The following is a 26,648-nucleotide window of genomic DNA, read 5'->3' as shown; positions in this document are numbered from 1 at the left end:
AGTAAAAAATATTCTCTTTAGAGATTCCAACCTAATTCATAATTTAATCTGAAGAGACTTTCCTTTCTGTTATAAACAATAGATAAACTGCTCTAGCCAGTGTAATTCCATAGCAAAGCAAAAATGCAAATTAAGAGTACTTTTACTATTTACCTGAAATATCTGCTTCAAGGAGAAAAGGGCCCTTCTTAAATCTCGTCCACTGGAGTTGTATAGTTTTTCTGGAATAAAGAACAAACAATTAGTTGAACTGACTTAACCAATGGCACAAACACAAGAGGATATGAAGAGAACAGAACTCATACAACCAAAGTAACTCCCTTCCATTAGGACACAGCCCTCCCCTCCAACAGTGGCAAGAACTATGTGTGTTCTGTAACAGGTGGCAGGAAGAGGGGGTATGAGAGTTATGGAGAAGGTCTTGTCCAGATTCTCACCTGCTTGCTAACCTCATTCTCTCCAGATCTCTATTGACATACTGTCTTCCAGTTTACAGATAATGTCATTTCATGGCCAACTATACCCAGAAAAGCAATTCAGATAAACAGAATATCTCCTTCCTGGCTTACAGCCCTGGGTGCCTTATGCTTTTGGCTCAAAAGTCTCGGTTTCCCTCCTTTCCCTGGTTCTGCTGGTCCCCTCAAGTATTCCTAGGACACCCCCCCCCCCATTGCCCAGGCAGCATAAGACACCCAAGGGCAGCATAGCAGCATAGTGGATATGCAGACCAGCGGGCCTCCTCTGGTTATGCAATGTTCCTCCAGGAAGGAAGCCAGCCTTACCTTTGCCTGGGCCTGAGTACTCACTCATGTGTAAAAATGATCCTGGTCCACAAGGCAAGAGGGGCTAGCAGCCTCAGAGTTCTCTAGATCAAGCTTTGCACTATCCACATTTCACAAGTAATAACTAGGCCAGACTTATCAGGGGAGGAGATGCACTCCACATAGGACCTGTCCTCCAAAAAAGACAGAATAGTATGCCACAGTGACTAGTTGGCCCTGGGGGAGGGGCGGGGGATGATGCAAGGTGCTAAGGACACAGAGAGAGGGCACCTGGGAAGTCAGATCCTGCTCAGCCTCCCAGGGTAAATTCAAGTACACTTTTATGAAGCAATAATGCTTGTGTGTAACCTATTTGGTATGGACGCCCAGGCTGGCTTCAAACTTCAATCCTCCCAATCCTTTATCCCTCCCAACTCGGTAGGATTACATATGTAAGCCACCAGCACCTGGCTCTAGTTTCTTTTTTTTTTTTTTTTTTTTTTTTTTTTTTGGCCACTCCTGGGCCTTGGACTCAGGGCCTGAGCACTGTCCCTGGCTTCTTCCCGCTCAAGGCTAGCACTCTGCCACTTGAGCCACAGCGCCGCTTCTGGCCGTTTTCTGTATATGTGGTGCTGGGAAATCGAACCTAGGGCCTCGTGTATCCGAGGCAGGCACTCTTGCCACTAGGCTATATCCCCAGCCCTGGCTCTAGTTTCTTAAGGCAGAAATTTAATTGATTGGTTTAAAACAATTTTATTCTTTGCTTTCAAAACTAAGTATCAAATATTTTACATCTCTAAGCACTGCTTTAGCTATTTGCTGCAAATTTTGGTATGGGTTTTCATTCTAAATTCACTAATGTTGGATATTTCATTCAATTCATACAGGAATAACAATCTCAAGATTTTGTTTGACCCATGTATTAGGAGGCATATATTGCTTAACTGGTTTATAGGTATCTTTCTGTTAATAATTTCTAATTAAATTTATAGGCAGAACATGTACTTGAAGGTATCAGTTTTTCTGCACTTATGAAGGCTAATTTCCTAGTCTGAAGATGGCTTACCTTGAAGAATACTTGACATACACTTGAAAAACAGTATGCATTTATTGAATGGACTATTTGAAAACTCTCTACTAGGTTGAGTGGAATGACAGGTTAATGTTGATAATACTTGTGGGATAGACTGGCAAGAATGGGCATTGAAGTTTCCACCTAGCAACGTTTCAGCTTCTGTTTTAAATGCTTTGAAGTTCTGTCATTAAGTACACTCTCCCCTGGGGTTGCAAATGACCCCGTGAGGCACTGAATTTGATTACTGTACAGTATCTCCCACCATCCCTGCAGTAGTACTTGTCTTAAAGTCTACTTGCCTGATAGTAACATGGCTACTTTTGTTAGTGTTTGCACAGTTTATCTTTTTCCATACTTTCACTTTGGACCTATCCATATAGTTACATCTTATTCTTTATACACTCTGCTTTTTAATGAGTGTGTTTGCCACTGTACTTTTAACCTCTAGAGCAAGCCCATTGATTCCACAGTAGCAGAAGGTCAGCAGATCTGAGGAAGGCTTCCATGGGCTCGGCCTTTGATAGGAAGCATCCTGCTATAAAGGCCAAGGCAATTTTGATAGTACCCAACCTCTTCCTTTTTTTGCCAAGAGTCACTAAATAAAAACAAAGTAGGATTTCTATTCCAGGAACAATACTATCCAGTCCAATTATCATTAATTTTGAAAAAAAAACTTTATAAGTTCTTTAGGTGGTTTAAGTATGTTCTGTTCCCTAAAAGCTAAACAAAATAGTACTATGCTAGGTGCAATGGCTTCTGTGGCATTAGCCTTTGAGTAAAGGGCAAGTGGAAGCTACCTTCAGTGGGGCCTAGCAGGTATAATGGGAACTCTGTTATTGAGGTCTATAACTGTCCCCTCATCCTGCCTCTCCATGTTTCTTGCCTTTTAAAGTAAGCTATGTCCCTTTCATAGATGCAATCATGATATTATACTCTAACATAACAAGCAAAGGGAAAAAGTTAAAGTCCACTTAAAGGATATTGCCCCTGCTTTGGCATTGGATAATCCTGTGTGGCCCATAAACATCAGTGCTGAAAAGCACAGTCAAAAGAGTCCTGGACCTCCTGCTCAGCTAAGAGTCCAAGAAAGACAACATCAATGCACGGAGAAAGAAAGACCACAGCATTCATTTCAAGAGCCAGTGGGGGGAAAATTAGAACCAGTTTACATCAGTGAGAGAATGTGGAAGGTAAGAACCACATCGCCTTTGCCAAGGAACTGGGAGCGTGAAAGATGGATCTAGAACAACACACAGTGGGTCCCTAAAGACACTGTCTTCAAGCGCACTAATCCCAGCACACTCTCCTCTCACCCAGTGTCAAGCTCTGCAAGAGAACTTGGATAGAGACTTAGGAGTCGCTCTGCTCAGTGAGATCCTGACTTTCCTGTTTCTCATCTCCCTTTGAGAGGAGATTTATTCATGGATAAGGTGACCATACCAACATCAAAAATTCTGTTTGTACCACATCCAGAAGACAGAAGCATCATGACTTTTCAGGTGTACCCACAAGAAATGAATTCATCATCCATCAGGCATTGAGCCATGTGAGGTAACAAATGTCCTTCAGACGGTGGACAGAGAGAGATGGTGAAAATGGGATCCACGAAGTGTGACCAAAAGCAGATGGCAGAGGGGCTGGGGATATAGCCTAGTGGCAAGAGTGCCTGCCTCGGATACACGAGGCCCTAGGTTCGATTCCCCAGCACCACATATACAGAAAACGGCCAGAAGCGGCGCTGTGGCTCAAGTGGCAGAGTGCTAGCCTTGAGCGGGAAGAAGCCAGGGACAGTGCTCAGGCCCTGAGTCCAAGGCCCAGGACTGGCCAAAAAAAAAAAAAAAAAAAGCAGATGGCAGAAAGCAAGTGGTAGAGCATGGGTAAAACTTCTAGAAAGAAAGAAAGCATTCAGCCCAAGTTCCTACCTGCACTGGATCAAACCAAAGGCTCCCATTTGAGGTATACTTCTCATGGACTCAAAGGGGCCATGTGATTCATGAGAGCCTAGTAAATAAGCCCATTTCAATCGGCAGCCAATGCACATGATACATGCTAATATTTTACCTTTTTATTTTCTTGTAATTTCCTGTGGTATTTAGTTTGAACTCATTGCCTCCCATTTGCTAGGTAGGAACTCCCTTAAGATGACCTTATTTCTACCCAAATTCCCTTAAGATTACAGTCATGCTTCAAATACTCATTAGTAACACGATCCTTAAATTAATCCTTTCTACTCTACTAAGTACAACACTGCTTAGCACCAGGTTACAAATGTACATGAGGAGAATCTCAGCCATCAAACAAGCTTATAGCCTGGTGGAGGAGACAGATGTGCCCCTAAATTACTGCAATGTCAAGCGAGAGAGTGATGGCAGCACTCAGGGGACCCACCGGAAGGAGTGGCAAAGCCCCAGATCCTGAGGTTAGGAAGTCAAGAGTCAGATGAGGTGACCCTGAAACAAAATCAACCAGTGAGAAGTGCATGTAGGAGGGGAACCCTGGGAAGAGAAAAGAACAAGTATCCAGCCACACATCAACAGCCATGTGGTCAGGGAGGACAATGGCTTGGAACCTGCACAGGTACACAAGGGGGAGGTAGCCCAGACATGGGGAAGGTCTGCACAGAAAGAGCCTTTGAGACTGTGTCATGGGATTTCAACCTTGTTATGTTATAGGCCATCACATGGGGCTGTGCAGGAGTGTGCAGAGAAGTAATCTAACGAGACAGGGTCTTATCAAGTTCACTGCCTGCATGACTGACCAAAGCAGATGAATCAGAGCAGGGAATAGGTAGGAGTTAGAAACCAGAAGCCTTTGAAATGAGACACTCAGAACTCAGAACACTTCCCTGACACAGCCTCTCTCCCCAGACAGCTAAGGCTAGAGGCAGAAGCAGCCTTGTCCTATCATCCTCCTGCACTGCCTTCCTCCACACTGTTCCTCCCTATCCAGAAGGTGAGAAGCTCCCCAGTGCTTCCCTTGTAGAATCGTGGTGTCTTCTTACATTGGCATGGTAGGCTGGAATTGAGTATTGATGGCAATGTGGTCTAGTATTTTGTTGTTTCTTTTTTGTTGTTGTTTAACCCTACAAGTGAGGCATGGCCATTCATTTTTATACAGTTGCTTTAAATATCCTAACCACAGATTTGGAGTTCTATCCCTTCAAAGAAATTACAACCTTCTCAATGTCAGAGCTTGTGAATAATTGATCTCTAAGTCCAAAATTAACATCTCAACAAATAATTAAATGATCATGTAGACTGTGAGTGCTGGAAAGAACAGAGAAAGACCACATTTCATCCAAATCCCCAAAGCCTCAACATGTTGTTGGGGTAACAGCTCTACTGGTTAGCCTCAGAATTCTCTAGAGTCTTACCTTCTGTGAATGAACTCAAGCCCCAAAAGACACAGCTTCACTCTGTCATGACCTTTGGCAATATGACTAAAGGAGAATACATGAAAATCACTGCTACATTCCTAAATACCAAACTTCCAAGCAATCCAACATACTTTTCAGAATGTGGATGGATAAACTGGACTACATTTTATGGAATAGAGTATTTATTAATAAAGAACTGAGCTAGCACTGCCATGGAAGTAGCTCATGCCAATAGCTACTTGGGAGGAAAAGATCAGGATAATCATGATTCTAGGTCAGCCAGAGAAAAAAGGTAGTGAGATACTATGTCAAGCAATAAACTGGTATGGTGGTACACACCTGTCGTCCTGCAACACAGGACTATCACAGTCCAGGTCAGCCTAGGAAAAAAATGTGAGACCCTATCTAAAGAATAACTACAGCCAAAAGGGATAGGAGTGTGATTCAAGTAGCAGGGCACCTGCCTAGTAAACACAAGGTCCTGAGTTCAAATCTTCATACCACCAAAATAACCCCAGAAAGGTGGGGGCTATCAAGCCACAATAGCACCATTTCCAAGTCAAAGAAGTCAGTCTGAAAAAAAGGCTGCAGTCTTTGGCTTTATTTTACTTTATTTTTATTTATTTATTTATTTTTTGCCCGTCCTGGGCTTGGACTCAGGGCCTGAGCACCGTCCTTGGCTTCTTTTTGCTCAAGGCTAGCACTTTGCCACTTGAGCCACAGCGCCACTTCTGGCCGTTTTCTATATATGTGGCGCTGGGGAATGGAACCCAGGGCTTCATGTATAGGAGGCAAGCACTCTTGCCACTAGGCCATATCCCCAGCCCCAAGACTGCAGTCTTTGAAGACAGATCCAAGAGTATGTTATTCTGAAATGGCAAGACTCTGGGGAGAATAAAATGACCAGTGGTTGCGTGGGACTTGGGGAGGGAGAGCAGGATGGACATATGAAGTAAGGTGTTTTTTTTTTTTTTATGCCAGTAAAACTATGATTGTATATGCTACTGTAACAGTGGATTCATATATCACACTTGTGTGAGAACCTACAGAATACACACCATTAAGAGTGAACCTGGGGCTGGGGATATGGCCTAGTGGCAAGAGTGCTTGTCTCATATACGTGAGGCTCTGGGTTCGATTCCCCAGCACCACATATGCAGAAAATGGCCAGAAGAGGCGCTGTGGCTCAAGTGGCAGAGTGCTAGCCTTGAGCAAAAAGAAGCCAGGGACAGTGCTCAGTCCCTGAGTGCAAGCCCCAGGACTGGCCAAAAAAAAAAAAAAAAGAGTGAACCTAATATCATCCAGGACTTTCATTAACACGTATTAGTTCATCAATTATAACAAACGTACTAAATCTGTGCAAGATATAAATGACAGGGGAAACTGGAGAATCTAAGGGTTATATGGCAACTTTCTGTATTCAACCTTTCTTCCCATGAAGCAAAATCTTCTCTCCAGCAGGTTTCAATTCCAATGCCTAACACTCTCTGTGTAGTAAATGGTCAGACCCAGCCTGGGCCCTGAACTAGGGAGAGAGCCACCTCCCAGCTACTGTTGGAGTCTCTGGGTGGGTGACAAAGTCACCTGAGCCCAGCCCCATCAGGACCCTGAATCTGTCTCTCCAAGATACAATCACTCTCTGGAAGATTAGTCCTCTTCCTGCCAGAAGTCAATGGCTCTTGACAAGGAAAACATTCACCGTCCTTGCCCTAGATGCTTTGGGGGGAAAAATGTGTATATCTAGCTAGTCACTGGAGAGAAAACAAGGATCATTAGCTGGGGTCAAGGGAACAATTTGGCATCAATCATGTCACCCAGAGGAGATGGCAAAACTCAGGAGCCCACCTGCCACACCCCATGGGGCCCAGGCTCTTCCTTTGAGTGTCTTTCAGAAGGGAAAAAGCCATTCACCCATGGCGAGTATTGTAGATACAAACAAAATCCAGTCAGAGAAAAGACTGGATTTCTAAACAACTGTTCTACAGAGAGTTTATTCACAAGCCAAAGGGGAAGGGAAGAGGAGCCACAGTAAGAAAATATATCAGGTTTTCACCCTTAACAAACTTTTAAATAGTGCAACTAACTTTAAATCGTGGTTTTTGTCTTACAAGTTCACACCTCCATGCAGGTTTAGACACCCAAAAGAACAAGCTGCATACAACACCCTCTCTCATCTTGGGATATTTTCCCAGCCTGTGGACTGAGCCCAGAGTGCTATGTGACTGTGGTGAGTTACTGTACCAAGAACAAAACATGATGGCATCTATGTCTCTTCCCAACTACAATAACAGCAAGGCGAGTCCAACACAGGAGAGATGGAACTAAGGCACCGTGGGGATGCAACCTAGAATTGCTGGTCAACTTTGACTACAGAGAAGAGGGAAAAGGAGCCAAAAGAAGCTTCAGGGAGCTGGGTGCTGGTGGCTCACACTTGTAATCCTAGCTATTCAGAAGGCTGAGATGTAAGGATCACTATTCAAAATGAGCCCAGTCTGACAAACTACAAGATTCTTATCTCCAACTGCTCAGGAGAATGCCAGAAGCAGAGGTGTGGCTAAAGTGGTAGAACATCAGCCTTAAGCAAAAAAAAAAAAAAAAAAAGTCAAGCAAGAGAGTAAGGCACTGAGTTCAAAGCCTGGTTACAAGCATAGAAAAAAGAAGTGGCTTCTGGGAAATCAGTATTGCTAAACCTACTGCTTTCTCTGCATTTCCTGAGGAAATCAGCCATTTGCTGGTGGTCCTCACCCATTGAATAACAAATTACAAAGAGGCACATGTATGGACAGGGCCTAGTAACCCTGAGCTGCGTGGGCTTGGTTGATTGACAGGGAAGCAGCCTTGCATCTCATTCTCAGGGCACCAGAGGGCCTCCTGCTCACTCAGGATGTTCTGCTTTCAAGCACACTAAGTGGTCATTGTCAGCCTGGGAGGGGTGGAAGTACCTCTGCCTAGAGTCTAGGGAGCAGGGTGGCACCTCAGCTCAGCACTGCCCACCTGTATGCTTTTAGGTATCTTTATGTTAATCTTTCTGGGCATTATGTTTTTCATTTGCAAAAGAGGAAGCTGGCATGTTATACTCTTAGAATGTCTACAGATTAAATAAAAGAAAAAGGCTGTTGATACCAAGTTATTGAGAAGCTGCAGCTACTCAAGGCCCATACTCTTCTAGTGGGGGGAATGGAGGGGAGGAAAGTTTGAGAGTGTCAGAATTTCTTATTATAATAGATACCTACCCTTGGGCCTAGCCATGCCACTTCTAGGGCTTTTCATACAGAAAATGAAACTACTTACACCTCCTAGAAATATTCAATCAATACCCACTGGGTGAGCAGATAAGCAAATAAAGTGTGGTCCATTCAATCAGCAAACATACACTATGGATGCATGCAACATCTGCAGCTAGGTTTCAACGTTATGCTAAGTGAAAGAAGCCAGACACAAAAGACCAAGGGCTGCATCATTCCATTTATATGAAGTTTTGGAAAAGACAAATTGGATCTATGGAGACAGAAAGCAGAGCAGTGCTTGCCTGGACTGGTGGTAGGGAGGGAGGATTATGGGGAAGATGCATGAAGGAACTTTTGGGAAATATCTTTAATGTGGCTTGCTGTTCTCCAAAGTCATCATTCCCACAGGCAGAAGTTTAAGATGTGTCTCTGATTGCATGGAAATTATTTCTCAATAAACTTTTACCTGGGAAAAAGAAAAATTGATCCTGGAGAGTCTGTAATTCAGTATGAGCTCTGATTCTTCAGAGACTCATTTCCCTTAAGTAACTGTTTCCTTTCTAGATAACAACCACCATAATAACACGTTATGAAAACTTGCAAAGGGGTCACTAGAAAACATCCCACAGATATAAAACAACACATCAATTATGACCGACTATGAAAGCACTTAAAGGAAGTGTGAATAATTTGAACTGGTGGTGACCCAGAAGCTGAACTGTGCAGATTCCTTGTGCTAGGATTGGGAGAGGAGGAGCCAGTTTGTATTTGGGTGGTGGTGTCTCCACCCACTTCACCTGAGGTGGGGGAGGAAGGAAGGTGGGTGTTGCAGTTGGCAGCCATGACAACAATCACTGACAATCACAGGGATCATAAGGAGATGGCAGTTCTGTTTTCCTCACAGGTGCTAGATATGCAAAGATGGATGTGGCAGACATGAGGAGCTTGACCCAACAGGAGAACTCAGCTAGAGAATCTCAGGGTGACATCCAGGAACAGCAGAGCTCCAGGCAAATGTTGGAGAAGTCCATGACTCAGGTGGACGGAAGCCAAGTGTAGCTTTTCAGGCTCAGAGGAACTGACAGGGTACACTGGTAGCCTGCAGCCTGATTCCTATGGTCCACATTGGTAACCAGCTCCCTCCTGGAATAGTTACCAGTCAACCCTGCTCAAGGTAAGACTAGCTATGCAATGTTTTTCAACCACTAGGACTCTGCCCCTGGGGTACCACCATCTGCGCTTAGTTTCAGGTTCACTGAATGCAACTAGTGTCTTCCCAAACTATTTGTGCCATTTTTCACCACACAGCATTCCCACAGGGCTCTCCTCACTGCCCTTCACTGCTCACTCTGACTCCCTTTTCCCTCAGGGTCTGGGCCCTGGAGCACACCAGGATCTGTTTCATCCCAATCATGTCAAAGGAAAAATCCTGGGGAAGCCCCTGGATTTTCAGGGAATGGTAGGGAGCTGGGAGCAGCTATGAGATTCCTCTCTGGCTTTGCACCAAGACTGATGCTACAGAGTAGCTCCTAGACTCTCCTGCATTCCAAAGCTCCCTCCTTCCCTCCCTTTCCATCTTTCCCTTTTCTTCTTTTTTCTCCTTCTCTCTTCCTCTCCTCACTCTCCCCTCTCTCCCTTATTGTTTCTTTTTCTCCCTCTTTCTCATTTTCCCATTCCCTCCTTTCTTCTTTCATTCCCTCCTCTTCTCAGTATGTTCACCGTCAGTTCACACTGGAGTATAAGCCAAGTGTGCCTTGGAAAGAAAGAGTGATAACCCCAGACCACTGATAGCAATTAAGTTAATCAATGTGGCATGGGTCCACCTGTAATATTACAGTACAGTCCCCAAGTTATCATGAGTAGGGCAGGCCAATCATTAGTTCAATGATTTCAGGCTGTGAAAGTCACTCCTGACTGCAACATGGGCCCACCAATGGGAAAAGGTACCTCAATCAGGCATGGTGGCTCACATCTGTCATCCCAAATACTCCAGAGGCATAGATGGGAAAGATTATGGTTTGGGGAATAGGCAAAAAATTAGCAATCTCAACAAATAAAGCTAGGTAAGGTGTTATGTCTGTTATCCTTAGCTACATGTAAAGCTTCACTAAGAGGATTATGTTCTATGACAGCCCAGAACAAACAACATGCAAGATCCTACCTGAAAAAATAATTCAAACAAAAATGGCCGGAAGTGTGGATCAAATGATAGAGGACCTACATGCCTCACCAGTGGCAGCCCCCATGCCTTCCAAAGATAACTTGCTTGCTGCTATACAAGCCAGTGCTAGCAGGGTACCAGGATGTGACCATGGCCTCCAGGTGACCCAGTGACTTGGTGACTCAGAGGCAGAACAATGAGTGTAGGTGGCACTTGCAACTCCAGACCAAGAATAGGAAGCTGAGCATTGGGGTGGGGTGGTAGGGGGACTTGCACTTTCCCTTCCTCCACACAGACGGGAGCCACAAGCATGGAAAATGTCCTCAGTAATCCTTGTGGTCCGACAGCAGGGCCCCAGCTGTCACCACACCCCCAGAGGACTGGAGCTTTTTCCTGTGTCTCCACATGGCCTCAGGAAGAGAGATGAATACCCATCATTACAGCACACTTGGAGGCTTCCTCAAACAAGACTGCACAGAAAGGTGCCATTAAGACAAAACCAGACACCCAAACCCTTGTTCTGCCTTGCAAGAAAGCAATGTTTTGTTTCCCTACTCTGAAAATTATGAGGGGCACTGTGTTTACTATTCCTATTGAAACCTCAGACAACTGGATTTTCAGACCTCTTTTATCTGTTACTACATGTATGTAGAGGATATTTAAACACAGCTGATCTGAAGTTGTCATCTCCATCTGTTTGGTTTTTGTTTTTGTCAGTTGTGAAGTTTGAACTCAGGGCCTGGGCACTATCCCCAAACTCCTTTCCTCAAGGCTAGCACTCTAACATTTTGAGCCACAGCTCCACTTCCTGTTTTGGAGTGGTTAATTGGAGATGCGAGTCTCATTGGGGAATTTTCTGCCCAGGCTGCCTTCGAAATGAGATTCTCAGATCTCAGCCACCTGAGTAGCTAGGATTATAGGCATAAGCCACCAGCACCCAGCTACCATCTCCATCTTTATCTTCAAAGCAACTCCTCCTTGACCAGTCTGACACTTTGCTGACACTTTAAGAAGGATTCAGCCAACTGGCAAGCATATTATCAAAAATTGAGGCTACACATTCTCTGTGACACATATTAAAAACAACAGGTCAAGTGAACAGGAAGCGGTTTCTAGATATAAGCCTTGCTAGGCAAGCTGGCTCAAGCTTGTAATCCTAACTATTAGGGAGATGGAGATTTGGGAGCTGTAGTTCAAAGCGATGCCAAGCAGAAAAAGTTCACAAAATTCCATCACAATCAATGGCTGGATGAGTTATTCCAACAACCAGAGAAGGACTGAAGTGCAGACCTGAAGGGCATAAATTAAAACCTATCCCCAAATAGCCAACTCAAAAAAAGAGCTGGTTGAGTGGCTCAATTGTTATAGAACCTTCCTTGCAAGCACATACTCTTGAATTCAAACCCCACTACTCTCTCCATGAAAGAGAAACAGAGGAAGGAAGGAAGGAAGGAAGGAAGGAAGGAAGGAAGGAAGGAAGGAAGGAAGGAAGGAAGGAAGGAAGGAAGGAAGGGGAAAGGGAAAAGGAAAAGGGAAGGGGGAAGGGGAAAAGGGAAAGGGGAAAGGGGAAAAGGGAAAGGGAAAGGGGAGCGGGGAAAGGGGAAAGGGAAAAGGGAAAGGGAAAGGAAAAAGGGAAGGGGAAAGGGGAAAGGGAAGGGGAAAGGGAAAGGGAACGGGAAAGGGAAAGGGAAAGGGAAGGGAAGGGAAGGGTGGGAAGGAAAAAGAGAAGGGAAGACCAGGGGAAAGAAATCAGCCTCATTCAAAGAAGCATTGAAAGCTGCACTTTGCCTCTTTTGAAAGAGCTCTCATAGCTAAGACATCTATAGCTGGGATTGTTGGATGCCATGCATTTTAAACAGATACGTGTGTACCGTTTAATCTTCTTATCAGGTACAGATTTAGACTGAGAAGGTCTGGGTGGAGTCCAAGATTTTGGAGGCCTGACAAACTCATAAATAACCCCCATGGCTGGTGGGTGGTCTGAGGAGGAGCATTTGGTTAATACCTGCAGTGCTGTAGGAGAGGCCCCCCCACCAAGGTGGCCCATCAGAATCAGAAGTAGTCTATATTAGGATGGCTACCAAAAGTGCTTCTAATTCAGCTGACTACATGTGTTCACTGGAGCTCATTATCCAGCATCAGTATAAGATAATACTGTTCCAATGATAGCACACATGATATTCAAGTCATGGCTTGGGTCAGAAAGATTGAGCAGGCACCTTCCCTTAACCACAAAAAAAAAAAAAATCTTCAAGCCAGCTCTGCAACTGGAATATGAGCATAATAAAACTCGCCCCACACACGTGGAGGCATTTGCCAATGTGCTTTAGTAGCATGTGCTGTGATTTTTTCAACTTGGAATAAAATACAAAAGGGCAATGGAGAGTGAATTCCTCCAATACACACATGCTCATCACATCTAACAGATCAATCCACCACAAAACACAAAAGATGGTGTGGGCTTTGAAGGATTATACAGCAGGTGAAATCTTCCCACCATCGCTCTTCCCTTCCTTAGGTCAGAGATTTCAGTTGGTAGTGTCAACCTGGAACTGAGTGCAACTGTGGCTGTGAGCTTTGTGGATGGTTTCTTGAGTCTTCATTAGACTACTTTGCCTCTCCATCAGCCACCTGTACTGCTGGCTTGTCTTGGGTCAATTTCAGATTGGGCTACAATGCAGAATCTCTGAGATGACTAGCCTTCAAATATCAGAGGTTAAACCATCTGGTAAAGATCTCAAATTCTTCTAATGCCCTCTACTCACAAAGTACACCCCCCCTTGCAACACACACATACACACACACACACACACACACACGTATGCTCTAAAAGCAGAATAAGGAGTTGAAGTGAGAGTCTATCTCTTTTCCTGTAGTCTGAAACCATGCATCAGTCTTTAGAGCATAAATTGGTCCAACTGGCTCAGAGCAGATTCCACTGTGGCCCTTGGCTATTTTTACCACAGGTGAGTCATACACTGTAAAACTGGTGGGTATTCTATCATGTTCTTGTATCTTTTATTGGTCTCCCTGAGATGTGAAAAATAAAAACGAAATAGGCTTGTTCTCAAGGAGTTTGCAAGTTTGTGTGAAACCAGTCCAACAATGCACAAAACAGGATAAATGTGCCTGTTTAGAGGACCACTGCAGAGGACCAGAGTATTTGCATCAGATGCTCAGCATAGAACACTGTGGCTAGCCTTCTTGCCCCTCCCTCTTTCAATCCCTAGTCTCATCTGACAAGGAATCCTACATCCACCCCTATCCAGCCACTGTCTGCTACACCTTTGCTCTCTCATCTCTCCCCAGGGTGTGTAGTATTCTACTCCCTTGTCATCCTGCTTTTTCTTCCCTGATGCTACACAGCACATGCCCTCAGACATTAAGGTTCTCATCAGAAAAACTCTTTATGGGTGAGATTTCCTTGGCTAACCTCTATCAATTCTTGAACACAAATGCAAATATGCACTTATTTCAGAACCCCTTGCTCACTTTCTTGTTCTAGTATTTTCCAGTCTTATACCATAGATTTTACTTCTTTTTTCTTATTATTTACTGTCTGAAGTGTTAAGGCCCACTAGGCTCAGAGGCTTTTGTCTGTTTAATGCATGGTTACAGCCTTAGGACTTTATAAACACTGACTGACACATAATAGGTACAGATTCACTGGTAGAATGAAAAAAGCATCAGTCTCCTCCTTCTTTCCCTCTTCCTATGAATAGATGGCTTGAAGTCTGTCCCCCCCCCCCACCCTGCTTCCTTTTTTATATATAATTTCTGACAGCTAGGAGTAACTTTCAGGATCATTAAAACAGATAATGTCAGATATACCCACCTTCTGCTTCATTCATTACAACTCCAACCCACATGCTGGTATCCAACAGAAACAAGCTCCTTCATGTTATTGCTCAGAAATAAGAGAGCATGAAGTAACATATTCTCACCCTCAGCCAGATTAACATGAGTTTAGAGTAAAATTGTCTCTGATTTGGTAGTACAAGGAGTTTTTCTTTTGTGGGTAAGAGGAGAATTTGGAAGGAAGAGAGAATTGGCTTGGTTTGTATACAAAATTGTGTCTAACCTGTTTTTTCCAATGTCCATTTTCATGTTTAATTCACTAGGAAAGTGACTGCATAAATCAAAATATTATCTTCTGCCTCTTAAATTAATTTAATTTAGTGGTAAAATGCTATTTTAAAATTTCAAGAGATAAAAATGTTTGTTCGGTATCTGTCCATGGTACCAATGGAGACCCAATTCTCCCCTTTTCAGAACCACTGAAAAAGTTCTTTGTTGGGTCCAACTTGGGAGAGTACAGCGTGAAAAAGAGAGGAAGGAGGGAGGGTAGGGAACACTGCCCTGCCAAACAGCAGAGCTCTGCCTTCTCAATCCCTCCACAGCACCTTATAGAACTTTCCCAGCCTTACTAGAAAGACCACATGCTAATGCTCCCTTTCTTTCCATTGTCTTCTCCCAAGCTCTGCAATCCTATGGAGAATTTTGGCTCACTTGAAGAGCTCAGCCCGAAAGAAGACTTTCAAGAGTAGATTACAGCTGACTGCAGAAATTCCTGAAACATTTTCCTGGGAACTGAGATACAAGAACAAACACAAAAAGCAACAATGACTTGCTACCCCTCCCCTTCTTCAGTCCTACTGTGGAAGGGAATTAAGACTCATTTTCACCAAGAGCTGGAGTAGGCCTTAAAAGTTTAAAAGGGTGGACATGTGTTCTACAAATTCAAAAAGACTCTCTGTGCACCCAGCCTGACCCACAGTCAGCAAAAGAAGACTGGTGGAAATGGCTTGAGTTTCTAGAGAAATAAAAACATTTGACTAATGTTTGGAGAAAGGAGGGGCTAATGCATAAAAGAAAATTTACTAGAATCCCCTCAGAGTCAAAAGCAGGGTGGATGTACTGATAAACCTTCATGGAGAGAATTGCTGCTTTCTGCATGTGTGTGTGTGTGTGTGTGTGTGTGTGTGTGTGTTTGTGTGTGTGTGTGTGTGTATGCAATACACATTATTCATTAATTAAGGAAATTGACCTGTTCAGCTGAACCAGGGAAAATTAAGCCAAATGTCATTTCCTGCAGCTGTTTGTTTTGTCCTTTATATGAGTGAGAACAAGGTAACAAAAGTTACCATCTTTTCTTCCTAGAGTCTAATAGAAACTGTGAACCTCCAGAATAAGGTTAAAATTGTAAACAAATAAAAAAATTCCTTTGTCTACCATGAATATGTATCAATAATGATAACACCCTTGAAGCTATAGGTAAAAGCCTTGAGATACACATCCTTACCTCAGAAAGACCAGGATGGAGTGGTCATTTCTTCTTTGTGCAATGGACATCTCAGCTACCCATAATATTTCACTTTAGAAACCCTTGATGAGCCATGAAAAATGGCTCTCTCCCGATACATGTGCAAATATTTCCCAGTGGAATTAAACATTTTCTCTAAGGCCCTATTGTGCTGGTGACTACTTACTGATAGCACAGAATGAGGTGAGGGGGAAGTCTGGGGGCCCCTGAAACAATCAGTAGAGGATAAGGCCAGGTAATCACTGGGCTTCAGAGAAAACTGTCTCACCCTGAGTCTTCATGGCACCATTGCACTGGCAGACAATTAAGAAAAAGGTGCATTTTCCTGAATCTACTTCGCAGGATGTACTTGATTCTCTTTGCTATTTATGAACTTGCAGCAATTTGGCTGAATGTGATTTGCTTACTATCTTAGATCTGGAGGCCTAGTTTTTAGGATCGACTAATTTGTTTCTGATGAACCCCCTGAAGCTACAGCTAGTGGAAGAGCTATGAAGGAACTGGAGCACAGGAAGGGCTTGGCTTGGGACAAATTCAGGCAAGATATCAGCACCAGCTTACCTGAGCAGAACCCGAGGGGAAGACAGGATGGAAGGCATCCATCCAGTGCAAACCATTTGTGCGTCTATTTTTTTATTTAAATTTTATTGTGAAGGTGATGTACAGAGGGGTTGCAGCTTCATACGTCAGGTAATAAGTACATTTGTTGAACAGTGTTACCTCCTCCCTCCTTTTCTCCTACTCCCCTCCCAGCCCCCTTCTTCCCCATGTTGTAAAGTTCATTTCCAGTATAGTGTCTAGTAAGTATCACTGTTGAATTGGTTCACCCTTTGTCCCACTATTTCTGTGATTTCCCCTTCCTTCCCCAAATCAAATAAACTTATATACAAGACAATGGGTACAGAAATTAAAAAAAATGACAACAGGGAATAAGCCAAAGGGTAAAAAAAAAGAAGAGAAGTAACTGCAAACGATACACTACATAAATCTCTTGTTTCTATTTCTTGGAATTCATTTTGATAAGCATCACTTTATATGATCATATGCACATAGTGATTGAGCCATTGTGGTTTTAAGAATATCCTCCTTTGTTCTCAGTGTGCGAATGCTTAGAGTACTGTTTAATCATGTCTTAGTATAATTATTTGTCTTTTACTATCCATTGTATTAACTTGTAGATTTATAGGTATATTCTAGTTATTAAAAATGAAGAAAACCATGCAGCCTAGACAACTCTTCCTGACATAGCCTTTCCAAGTAAGGAATTCTACCTATTCTGTATATTCATTGACTATACAGAAAAAATTAAGAATATATACATAATAATGAATATTCATAGTCTTCAAATATATTCCAAAAATTATATATTCCTAAAGTAGCTTTTCTTGACTTGACCAACTAAAATCCCTTAAAATGGAGCTAATAACACAAGTTGACCAAAATGTGCCTGAAAAATTTTAAAGCTGTTAATATATGACACTACCAATTTAAATGGCTATAAACTTAAATCTTAGGGAAAAAATTTCTGGGAAGTTAATCGTAAGATGAAAAGGACCAGAGTTCCAGTAAAGCCACCCCTAGGACCCAAGGTTTCTGAGAATGATACTTAGAGAGTTATTGTAAGTCAGTCCCAAGACCTTTAACAAAACAAGGAAGAATAAATAAAGGAAAGTGTATAAAAGTTGCCTTATAATATAGGAATAACCTTTAGGTTTTTAAATCCTTACTGCATTACATTGCTCATTCCCATTCCTGAAAATGGTGTCACATACTATGCAAGCATCTGAATACAATAAAGAGAAACAAACCCCCCCTCCCCTAAAAGGGGAGCCACAGAATATGAAATGGCACAGAAGCATCTGGCATGCCTATTATTTGAACTGAACTATCTGACTTTGATAAAAGTCTGCCAAATCTGAGCTTTATACGTGCAGTATAAACTATATTTAGAATGTTCTCTTTGATAGGTCAGCTTTGAGGAGGCGAAGTAGAATAAGAAGCCAAGTGCTAGTCTAGAAGACCAGAATAGCAAAACATCCTCAATAGTAAGGAATACACTGAGTGTCAGGAGCAGCAGGAGTTCAGAGCGGCAGGTTATTTATCAGCAGTAACTCAGCACTACCAATAATAAGACGAGAGACATGTACAGAAAGCCATGGGCAATTTTAAGTAGAGAAGTGAGACACAAGCCAGTGTATGTATTAGAATGATCCCTACTCAGTACAGAGAAGCATTTGGAAGGATCTAAGTTACTTGGTATATATCATTAGGCAGAATAAAAGGAGGAAGAAACACTGCTTAAGATGGTGTATTCTCTGGGGGCCAGTAGGTCACGCCTGTATTCCTAGCTACTCAGGAGGCTGAGATTTGAGGATTGCGTTTCAAAGCCATCCTGGGCAGGAGTGTCCATGAGACTGTTATCTCCAATTAACCACCAGAAAACCCAAAGTGGCACAGTGGCCCAAGTGGTAGAGCACTAGCCTTCAGCTGAAGAGCTCAAGAACAGTGCCCAGGCCCAGAGTTCAAACCCCATGACCACCACCACCAGCAACAACAACAAAAAGATGCTGTATTCAGAAAATGGGGTAGAATGATCAAACTAAGGAAGCTTTCCCACCTTTCCACAGAACAGGTAGACCAAGAAAAGTTAGCACAAGAAATCTTTAAATCTTTCATGAACACACCAGCATTGGGGGAAGCAATTCGGTCCCAATACCCCACCCCCTTCACATTCAATCTCATTCGAACAGCCTTGCATTCTGCTGGGCCAGCTCATGCTGTCTCTGGTGCCTCCCATAGCCCTGCCAAAGTCCATAGTCCATGTCAGGCCCCATGACGAGAACAACCCCACTGTCCTCTATCCACAGCATTGCTGCAGTCCTTCTAGTGTTGTCAAACCACAGTGGTTTACCTCAATCACCTCTGTCCAGGGATTCTGTCATCTGAGCTAAGAACCACACTCTGCCATCATGTGAATGCATCATCTCTAAAAGCACTGACCTCTTACACATTTGCACCTTTTCACTGGATTTCAAGCATCTTAGGCCTATCAAAGATTTACAATTTGAGCCATACACTGATGGGTACATGCCTACAACTGTAGATACTCAGAAGCTGAGATATGAGGATCGATGTTCCAAGCAAACAAATCTGAGAAAATTTTATCTCCAATTAACTAGCAAAAATAGCTGAAAGTGGAGTTAGGGCTCAAGTGGTAGAGCACTAGCCTTGAGCAAAAATACTGTGAGCACTGAGTTCAAGCCTCAGTACTCACACACAGTCACACATACACACACACACACACACATACACACACACACATGCATGCACACAGAAAGATGACTTGAACTTTGTACTTCCCATCCTAACAGGCACAGTGCATAGTATGTTCCTGGTATTCTGTTTATGTGCATATGTATGAAGACATGGATTGGTAATATACACACTTGTTTTATAATTCCTGGTCATAGAAAACTGGTATTCAGTTATATTCATTTCTCTCTATAAAAGGGGGAAGGCTCTAAGCCAATGACACTTTTGGTCATCTATGACCCTAAGACTCAATGAAACATGGTTAATATTCAATACCAAGCTGAGCCACTTTATTATCTGTTCATCGGTTATCACCACTATAAAAATCAGGTGAAGCCAGATGCTGGTGGCTCATGCCTATAATCCTAGCTACTTGGGAGACTGAGATCTGAGGATCACAGTTCAAAGCCAGCCCAAGCAAGAGTGTCTATGAGACTCATATCTCCAGTTAATCACAGAAAAAAGCTGTAAGTGGTGCTATGGCTCAAGTGGCAGAGTGCTAGCCTAGAGCAAAAAGGAGCTAAGAAACAGCACCCAGGCCCAGAGTTCAAGCCCCAGAAATGACTCAAAACAAAAACAAAACTACCATTTATTATGTTTCCTGCCTCAAGACCCTATGGCCTTTGTTCAGTTTTAGGAACCATCTTCAGCAATGAACTCTCTATCTATCCAACAACCTTGTACACACCCTACACACAGCTCCCTTCCTCCAGAGTCCCCTGTCCCCTCACCTCACTAAACCCTCCTCACTTCCAAGATCTGCCCTGAAGCCTGTCTTCACCAGACCACCCCATTGCCTGCTCTTTTTCTCCTCTTTGAGATCTTGAAGCACATCAGGCTGTCCCTAACATACCACTTAATTATGATTCTGTGTGAAATTCTGTGTGCAGCTCTTCCTCCCCAACTTCTGCTAAGTACTTTTCTGGCAAAACCCTTCTCCTGTGCTTCCCACATAGGTTGGCAGCTCCCAAAATGCAGCTGGATAAAGAAAGAGCTTACAAACTCTTCCACTTTAATTGACCTCCTCCCCCAAACACTGAATCCACTATATCCAGGCTGAATCTTTACACTAAGAGCAGCAGATCTTGTAAGGAAGAAAGGTCAAGAGATTGTTGTTCTTTGATGTATAATTCAATTTGCTTCCCAATTCCTAATTTTCCCCACAACTTGCTTTGAAGTGGCTAATCGACATGAAATGACTGCCTTTGATCAGGAAGACTCAGCCACTCATACTGGTTAAGAGCTGACTTCAACATAATGAGAACCACACATCCTACAGCCCCTCTTGGTTTCAGTGGGCCAAAGGGAAGAGAATTTGGCACGCACAAGTCTCAGGCATGTGGAAAGGAGTCCCTCAGGGTAGCCAGTCCTGGTGTCCCAGCTCACCCCATAATGCCACCTCCCTGTCCTATTCAGAGCCCATGGAGCCCTTGCAAAGCCAGCTTCAGATCCCTGAAACCAACTGGGACCTCAGTGGCTAGAGACAGAGATTATTTCCTGTCTCCTGGATACCTCTACCTGTTATACCCTGGGGTGAAGGAACTGGTTGCTCAAGGCCTATTGTGTTTGTTTGTTTGTTTTTTGTTGTTGTTGTTGTTTTGCTAGTCCTGGGGCTTGAACTTAGGACCTGAGCACTGTCCCTGACTTCTTTTCGCTCAAGGTTAGCACTCTACCACTTGAGCCACAGCGCCACTTCTGGCTTTTTCTATATATGTGGTGCTGAGGCATCGAACCCAGGGTTTCATGTATACGAGGCAAGCACTTTACCACTAGTTCATAATCCCAGCCCCACTCAAGGCCTACTGGCAGCACATGAGACATCCCTATCGAGAAATACTCAGTGGGGGCTGGGAATATGGCCTAGTGGCAACAGTGCTTGCTTCTTATACATTAAACCCTGGGTTCGATTCCCCAGCACCACATATATGGAAAACGGCCAGAAGTGGCACTGTGGCTCAAGTGGCAGAGTGCTAGCCTTGAGCAAAAAGAAGCCAGGGACAGTGCTCAGGCCCTGAGTCCAAGCCCAGGACTGGCCAAAAAAAAAGGGAAATAGTGGAAATAGGCTGTGGCAATCAGCAGAACCACGTACTTATACATGTGACGACAATCTTCATGTCCGAGGCCCCTCAGTCTCCTCAGGCACACTCAGCACTATGACTAACAATATTAGTAAACTGATTTTTTTTTTGCAGTACTAGAGTTTGAACTCAGGGTCTCTCATTTTTCTAGGGAGGCAGTCAACTAACTGAGCCACACCTCAAGCCCTTTCTTGCACTGGTTAATTTTGAGATACGGTTTTGCTTCCTTCCCAGGTACAAGCCTGGGCCACAATCCTATTTTTCACTTCCCATCATGGTTGGATGGCAGGCACATCCCAGCTTCTTAAACTTTTCTTTCCAGGTTGGCCTGGAATCACAATCTTCCCTATCTCCACCTCCACATAGCTAGGATAACAGATCTGTGCCACTTCATCCAGCTAAGAATTGAGAAGGGATATCATGTGTATGCCCAAGCTAATCTAGAACTGTAGTCCTCCCAATCTCAGTCTCGCAGGTAGCTAGGATTACACGCATGAGTCACTGTAAGGACATGCATCATTACAGCTACTGAAGTGCATTGTATTCAATGTATACTATGTAGGAAAAAAACAACTATGTAACTTATGGGTAGGGATGGAGGGGGAAAACAGAGAACAAAGGAAGGGGTGACACTGACCAAAAGCATTGTACTCATAACCTGACTTGTGGAATTGTAACCCCTTTGTATGACTACTTAATAATAATAATGAAATCAGTTTTCTTTCCTAACAACTCTAATAAATTGTACTAACCTTTTTTTTTTCCAGCATATACAGTTTAGGCACAATTCCCTAGGCCATTATTATTTCCTTAATTTGTATCTGTTTTCTCATTACAAAAGTAATATATTGCCACTGTGGAAAAATACTGTAATTTACATAATAAACATAAGAATTATATGTTTACATATAAAGTCTCCTGTAATCCTCCCCCTGCAGATATATTCCTCCTGGGTTTTCGTAATGAATAGACTCACATGTACTTTTAAACTAAGCAATGTGAGTAATAGTAATGTTACAGAAAATTCCTCAAAAGTGCTTTATTGGTTTTTATTCTAATGACAAGACCTTCCTATTAGAATTTACAATTCCCAGCACTGGGGGAATGGCTCAAGAGGTAAGAGTTCTTGCCTAGCAAACACAAGGCCCTGAGGATTCCAAGTCCAAGGTCTATCATGCTCTGAGCTTCTTAACAACCTGAAAGCTGAGGGCTTAGCACCTAAGTTCCAGTTTGCTTTCCATTCTAAAAGCTAAGTAAAGTTAGGGGAAGAATAGGAGCCAAACCACAGCTGAGATAGGGCGCAAATTGACATTAACCGTTTTGCCAAAAATCTATAGAAATAGCATTAATGACTAAATCTTAACCTATTCCTCCATATCATCATTAGTATTTCTCTTGTTTGGAGGCTCAACTCATGAGAGAAAACAGAGGAACTGTGCTCCTGGGAGGAGTAGAGAGGTTGAGAAGGCAATGGACAGGCACAGCTCTGGGAACAGAAGTCTCTGTTCCTCTGTTCCAAACTCACCCCAAAACCAAGATGAAACATTCCTAAAGAACTCTATGAACTTTAATGGTGCCTAGTATTAAAAGAAACTGCTGGGGGTGGGAATATGGCCTAGTGGTAAAGTGCTCGCCCTGTATACATGAAGCCCTGGGTTCAATTCCTCAGCACCACATATATAGAAAAAGCCAGAAGTGGTGCTGTGGCTCAAGTGGTAGAGTGCTAGCCTTGAACAAAAAGAAGCCAGGGACAGTGCTCAGGCCCTGAGTCTAAGACCCAGGACTGGCCAAAAAAAAAAAAAAAAGGAAAGAAAAGAAAAGAAGGAAGGAAGGAAGTGAAGAAAGGAAAGAAAGAAAGAAAGAAAGAAAGAAAGAAAGAAAGAAAGAAAGAAAGAAAGAAAGAAAGAAAGAAAGAAAGAAAGAAAGAAAGAAAGAAAGAAAGAAGAAAGAAACTGCTGTTTTCCAAATCCTATGTTTAACTGATGAGGGTCAATGAATGGAAAAAGCCAGAAGTGAAAGCAAATAATACATCAATATTGTGGATATCAATCACTGCTGCGCAATTATCACAAAGCAAGAGTGGGATCTGGGATCAGCAATACTGGAATCAGATTTCTCAAAGTATTCCCAAGTATTTCTAAGTATTCCTAAAATCCAAGGATGTTCCTCAAAAGCTGTGTTCTAGAGGACAGGAAACCTTCACCAAGCTCCAATACATTCACAAGGGATAGAAATGTTGCAGAGACAGTAAGAATGTTGCAGAGATACAGCAAATTTGAGGCTGTGTGGCAGGCAGGGAGGACAGCAAGGTGATGAGGGGACACAGTTTCTCTTTAGTTCTAGCTCTTCCCCAGAATCAACACAGAAAGGCAACTCATTTCCCCATCTCATGTATAGATGCAGAAGTGGGTAGTGTTAATACTTCCTAGAGCAACAATGCATTCTGAACATGTCCAGAAGGGATAGGAAGAAATAAAATTTAAAAACAAAAACCTCAATCTAGAAATTAGGAAATCAGGGTTCTAGGCATAGCTATGGGACTCAGGAGAGCCTCTTTGAAGAGTAAGCCTAGTCATTACCAAGGGATGAGTGCCATGGATAGATAGCCAGGCAGTGCAGCAGGCCCACCCTTCTAAGCAGTGTACATTGCAGTCCCTCATTTCGTGTCACCAAATTGTGTCCTGCCTGTCAGAATTTGAAATGCTTCATTTGACTGCTTCTAAGGACCTTTCTTGGAGTAGATGCAGTGTCTGTGATGATCCCATGCAGATATCCAAGTCATTCCCATTCTCACTTTTTATGTCTATACAATGTTCCTTAATGGGCATTACTCTTAAGAGCCAAAACATGGTAACAATGCAAACATCTATCAACTAACTGAATGAATTAAATACAGTACATGCATATAATTAAATATCATTCAGCAAATTTAAAGAAGGCTCAAAAATAGTAGATTAAGGGAAAAGAAGTCTGTTGTGAAAGATTATATAATGTATGATTGCACTTACATGAACTGTCCAAATGCTTAGAGACAACATTATGTTTGTATCTTAAATATCTCCTCCCAAAGTAACATATGCTGAAGTCTTGGTCCACCAGCTTGTGGCACTATGGGGAGGAGATGGAGCTCTTAAGAGGTGGAGCCATTTGAGAGGAAGTTAGGTCAAGGGGGCCTACCCTTGAAGAGAATATTGAGTCCCAGCCTGACTATGAGGCTTCCTATGGGAGTGATAGACATATTCAGAATTAGATTCAAGCAATGGCTTCAAAATTTGGGTAAGATACTTAAAAGCATTAAATTTATCCTTATAAAGCTGTCTTTTTAATGAAAATTTCAGACTATCCAAACTAAATACATGACATTATACAAACTGTCTTCTTATATAAAAGATGGATGGTTTTACTGTACCCTGGGTATTGTATATGCGTTTATTGGAACTAGGGAAGGGAAGAGGAACATCAAAATGGAGACACAAAGGATAAGAGAAGAACCAATGCAACAGCAATACTTACAAAACTATATGCTGTAAACTAACTGTACAACTTATGGAGGGGAGGAAAATGGGGAACGGGGAAGGTCAGAGAAAAATGAAGGAGGAGTAACAAGTTGGATAAAAATGTACTCACTACCTTACATATGAAACTGTAACCCCTCTATACATCACCATGACAATAAATTAATTAATTAAAAAATAAATAAGTAAAAATAAAAAATGGATGGCAGACAGGTGTTATGACTAACATGTGTAATCTTAGGAGGCTGAGAGCTAAGGATCTTGGTTTAAAGCCAGACTGTGCAGCAAAGTCCAAGAAGACTCTTTATTCTAATTAACCAACAAAAAGCTAGAAAGGAGGGTGTGACTCAACTGGTAGAACACCAGGTAAGCACAAATACAACCCCCCCAATTTAAGATGGATAATGCCACAGTAACCTACCAGGGCCTGTCTAGCAGGATATTACATCAGTTCTCCTCACATGGAGCCTTCAGATGCATTAACCAAAACACTAATTCATGCTTGAAAGTTCATTAAAAGTTGCATCTCTAGGGCTGGGATGTAGCTCAGTGGCAAAGCGCTTGCCTAGCAAGTGTAACATTCTGGGTTCAATCCCCAATACCAAAAAGAAAAGACCAAAAAAAAGTTGCATTTCTAACAGAGATGCCATGCATTTAAGATTATGACAAAGTATGTACTATAGAGAAATGGAATTTGCAATTAGGACTCTGGATTTTTGGATAGAAACTAATTTTTTTTCAAGCAACATCATTATCTGAGATTGAAGACTTTATCCTCTCAGCCAGAGTTAGCTTTAGGGAATCCTGGGTACAGAAATGATTGGAAACAGCAACTGGTTGGTTCCCCACCTGGGTTGGAGCCTTTTCTCAGGTATTTTGTTACTGCCCACAAAAGCTATGAAAATCATTACTCATATCATCTTGTTTGTGTAAAAGTCCCTGGGATAGAAACAAAATTGTACTCTGGAAGCTGTGGCCATAGAACAAATAACCTTCCCATGAGCTGCAAAGAAAACATCACTCCCACTGTGTATATTCAGCAAGTGATTGTGGGAGCAGCAGTAAACGGACCACCTTCAAACATGGCCATTTTCCCACAGGGAAATTCTCTCTTGCTATCCTTTCCCTGGTGATTCTAATCTTCTATACCAAAACCTCAACAGGAACGTTCCAAAGTCAGCACTGTAGACAATAGGAGTCTTTGCTGGGAGAAATGCTGAATCAATCACTGTTCTGAGCCTAACAGCATGGCTGTTCTTTGTTCTAAGTGAGCTCCAAGCTAAGGAGAAGCTCGGGAAAGCTAAGGGACCACCACTTGCTGAACTGGATGAGTGAGGAAAACAGAAGAAATGGTTTATATGCCTGAGAACCTGGAAGCCTTGAGGAGGAGGGAGAGTACAGAAGAGCAGGGAGCCAGCTAGCTCAGGAGTAGGAGCTGGGGCTTGGGAAAAGTAGTATATAGGGAGAAAGGAACACAGTGGTCACCATCTAGTGACACCTGGAACAGTATCCACATGGCAGGGGGTCATATTCCTTTGCCTCATGGGCCTGGTACAGTACCACTGGAAGCAAGAGTCTTCATCTTCCTGAGTTCACCCTTGTAGCAGGAATGCATTCACATTGTCAACTCGGAGTCACAATACCTGAGCCATGAGGAAATACTCTCAGGCATGCTAAGTCAGGACTGAAAGCCCTCAAAGGTAAAGCAGGCCACCTACATAGATGTCACTTCCCTGTTCAGCTGGGCAGGTACCAGAGGTCCAGGGGCCAAGCTACCAAACTACATACCAGGCTGCCATCTTCCAAACTCTTTACCTGTT

The 26,648-nt window shown here is 42.9% G+C and overlaps 1 protein-coding gene across 5 annotated transcripts in view; it reads right to left on the bottom strand.

Moving 5' to 3' along the window:
* Positions 1-26,648, bottom strand: part of Fhod3 (formin homology 2 domain containing 3) — a 401,480-nt gene that overhangs the window by 231,798 nt on the left and 143,034 nt on the right. For all 5 annotated transcript variants that reach the window (XM_048363540.1, XM_048363541.1, XM_048363537.1 and 2 more), the window contains exon 4: positions 154-221. In XM_048363540.1, coding sequence (XP_048219497.1) covers positions 154-221 — 68 coding nt within the window. The remainder of the gene's footprint in view (positions 1-153; positions 222-26,648) is intronic.

This window comes from Perognathus longimembris, chromosome 15 (genome assembly GCF_023159225.1).
Source record: "Perognathus longimembris pacificus isolate PPM17 chromosome 15, ASM2315922v1, whole genome shotgun sequence".
Lineage (NCBI taxonomy): Eukaryota > Metazoa > Chordata > Mammalia > Rodentia > Heteromyidae > Perognathus > Perognathus longimembris.
This window is presented reverse-complemented; position numbering and strand designations above follow the sequence as displayed.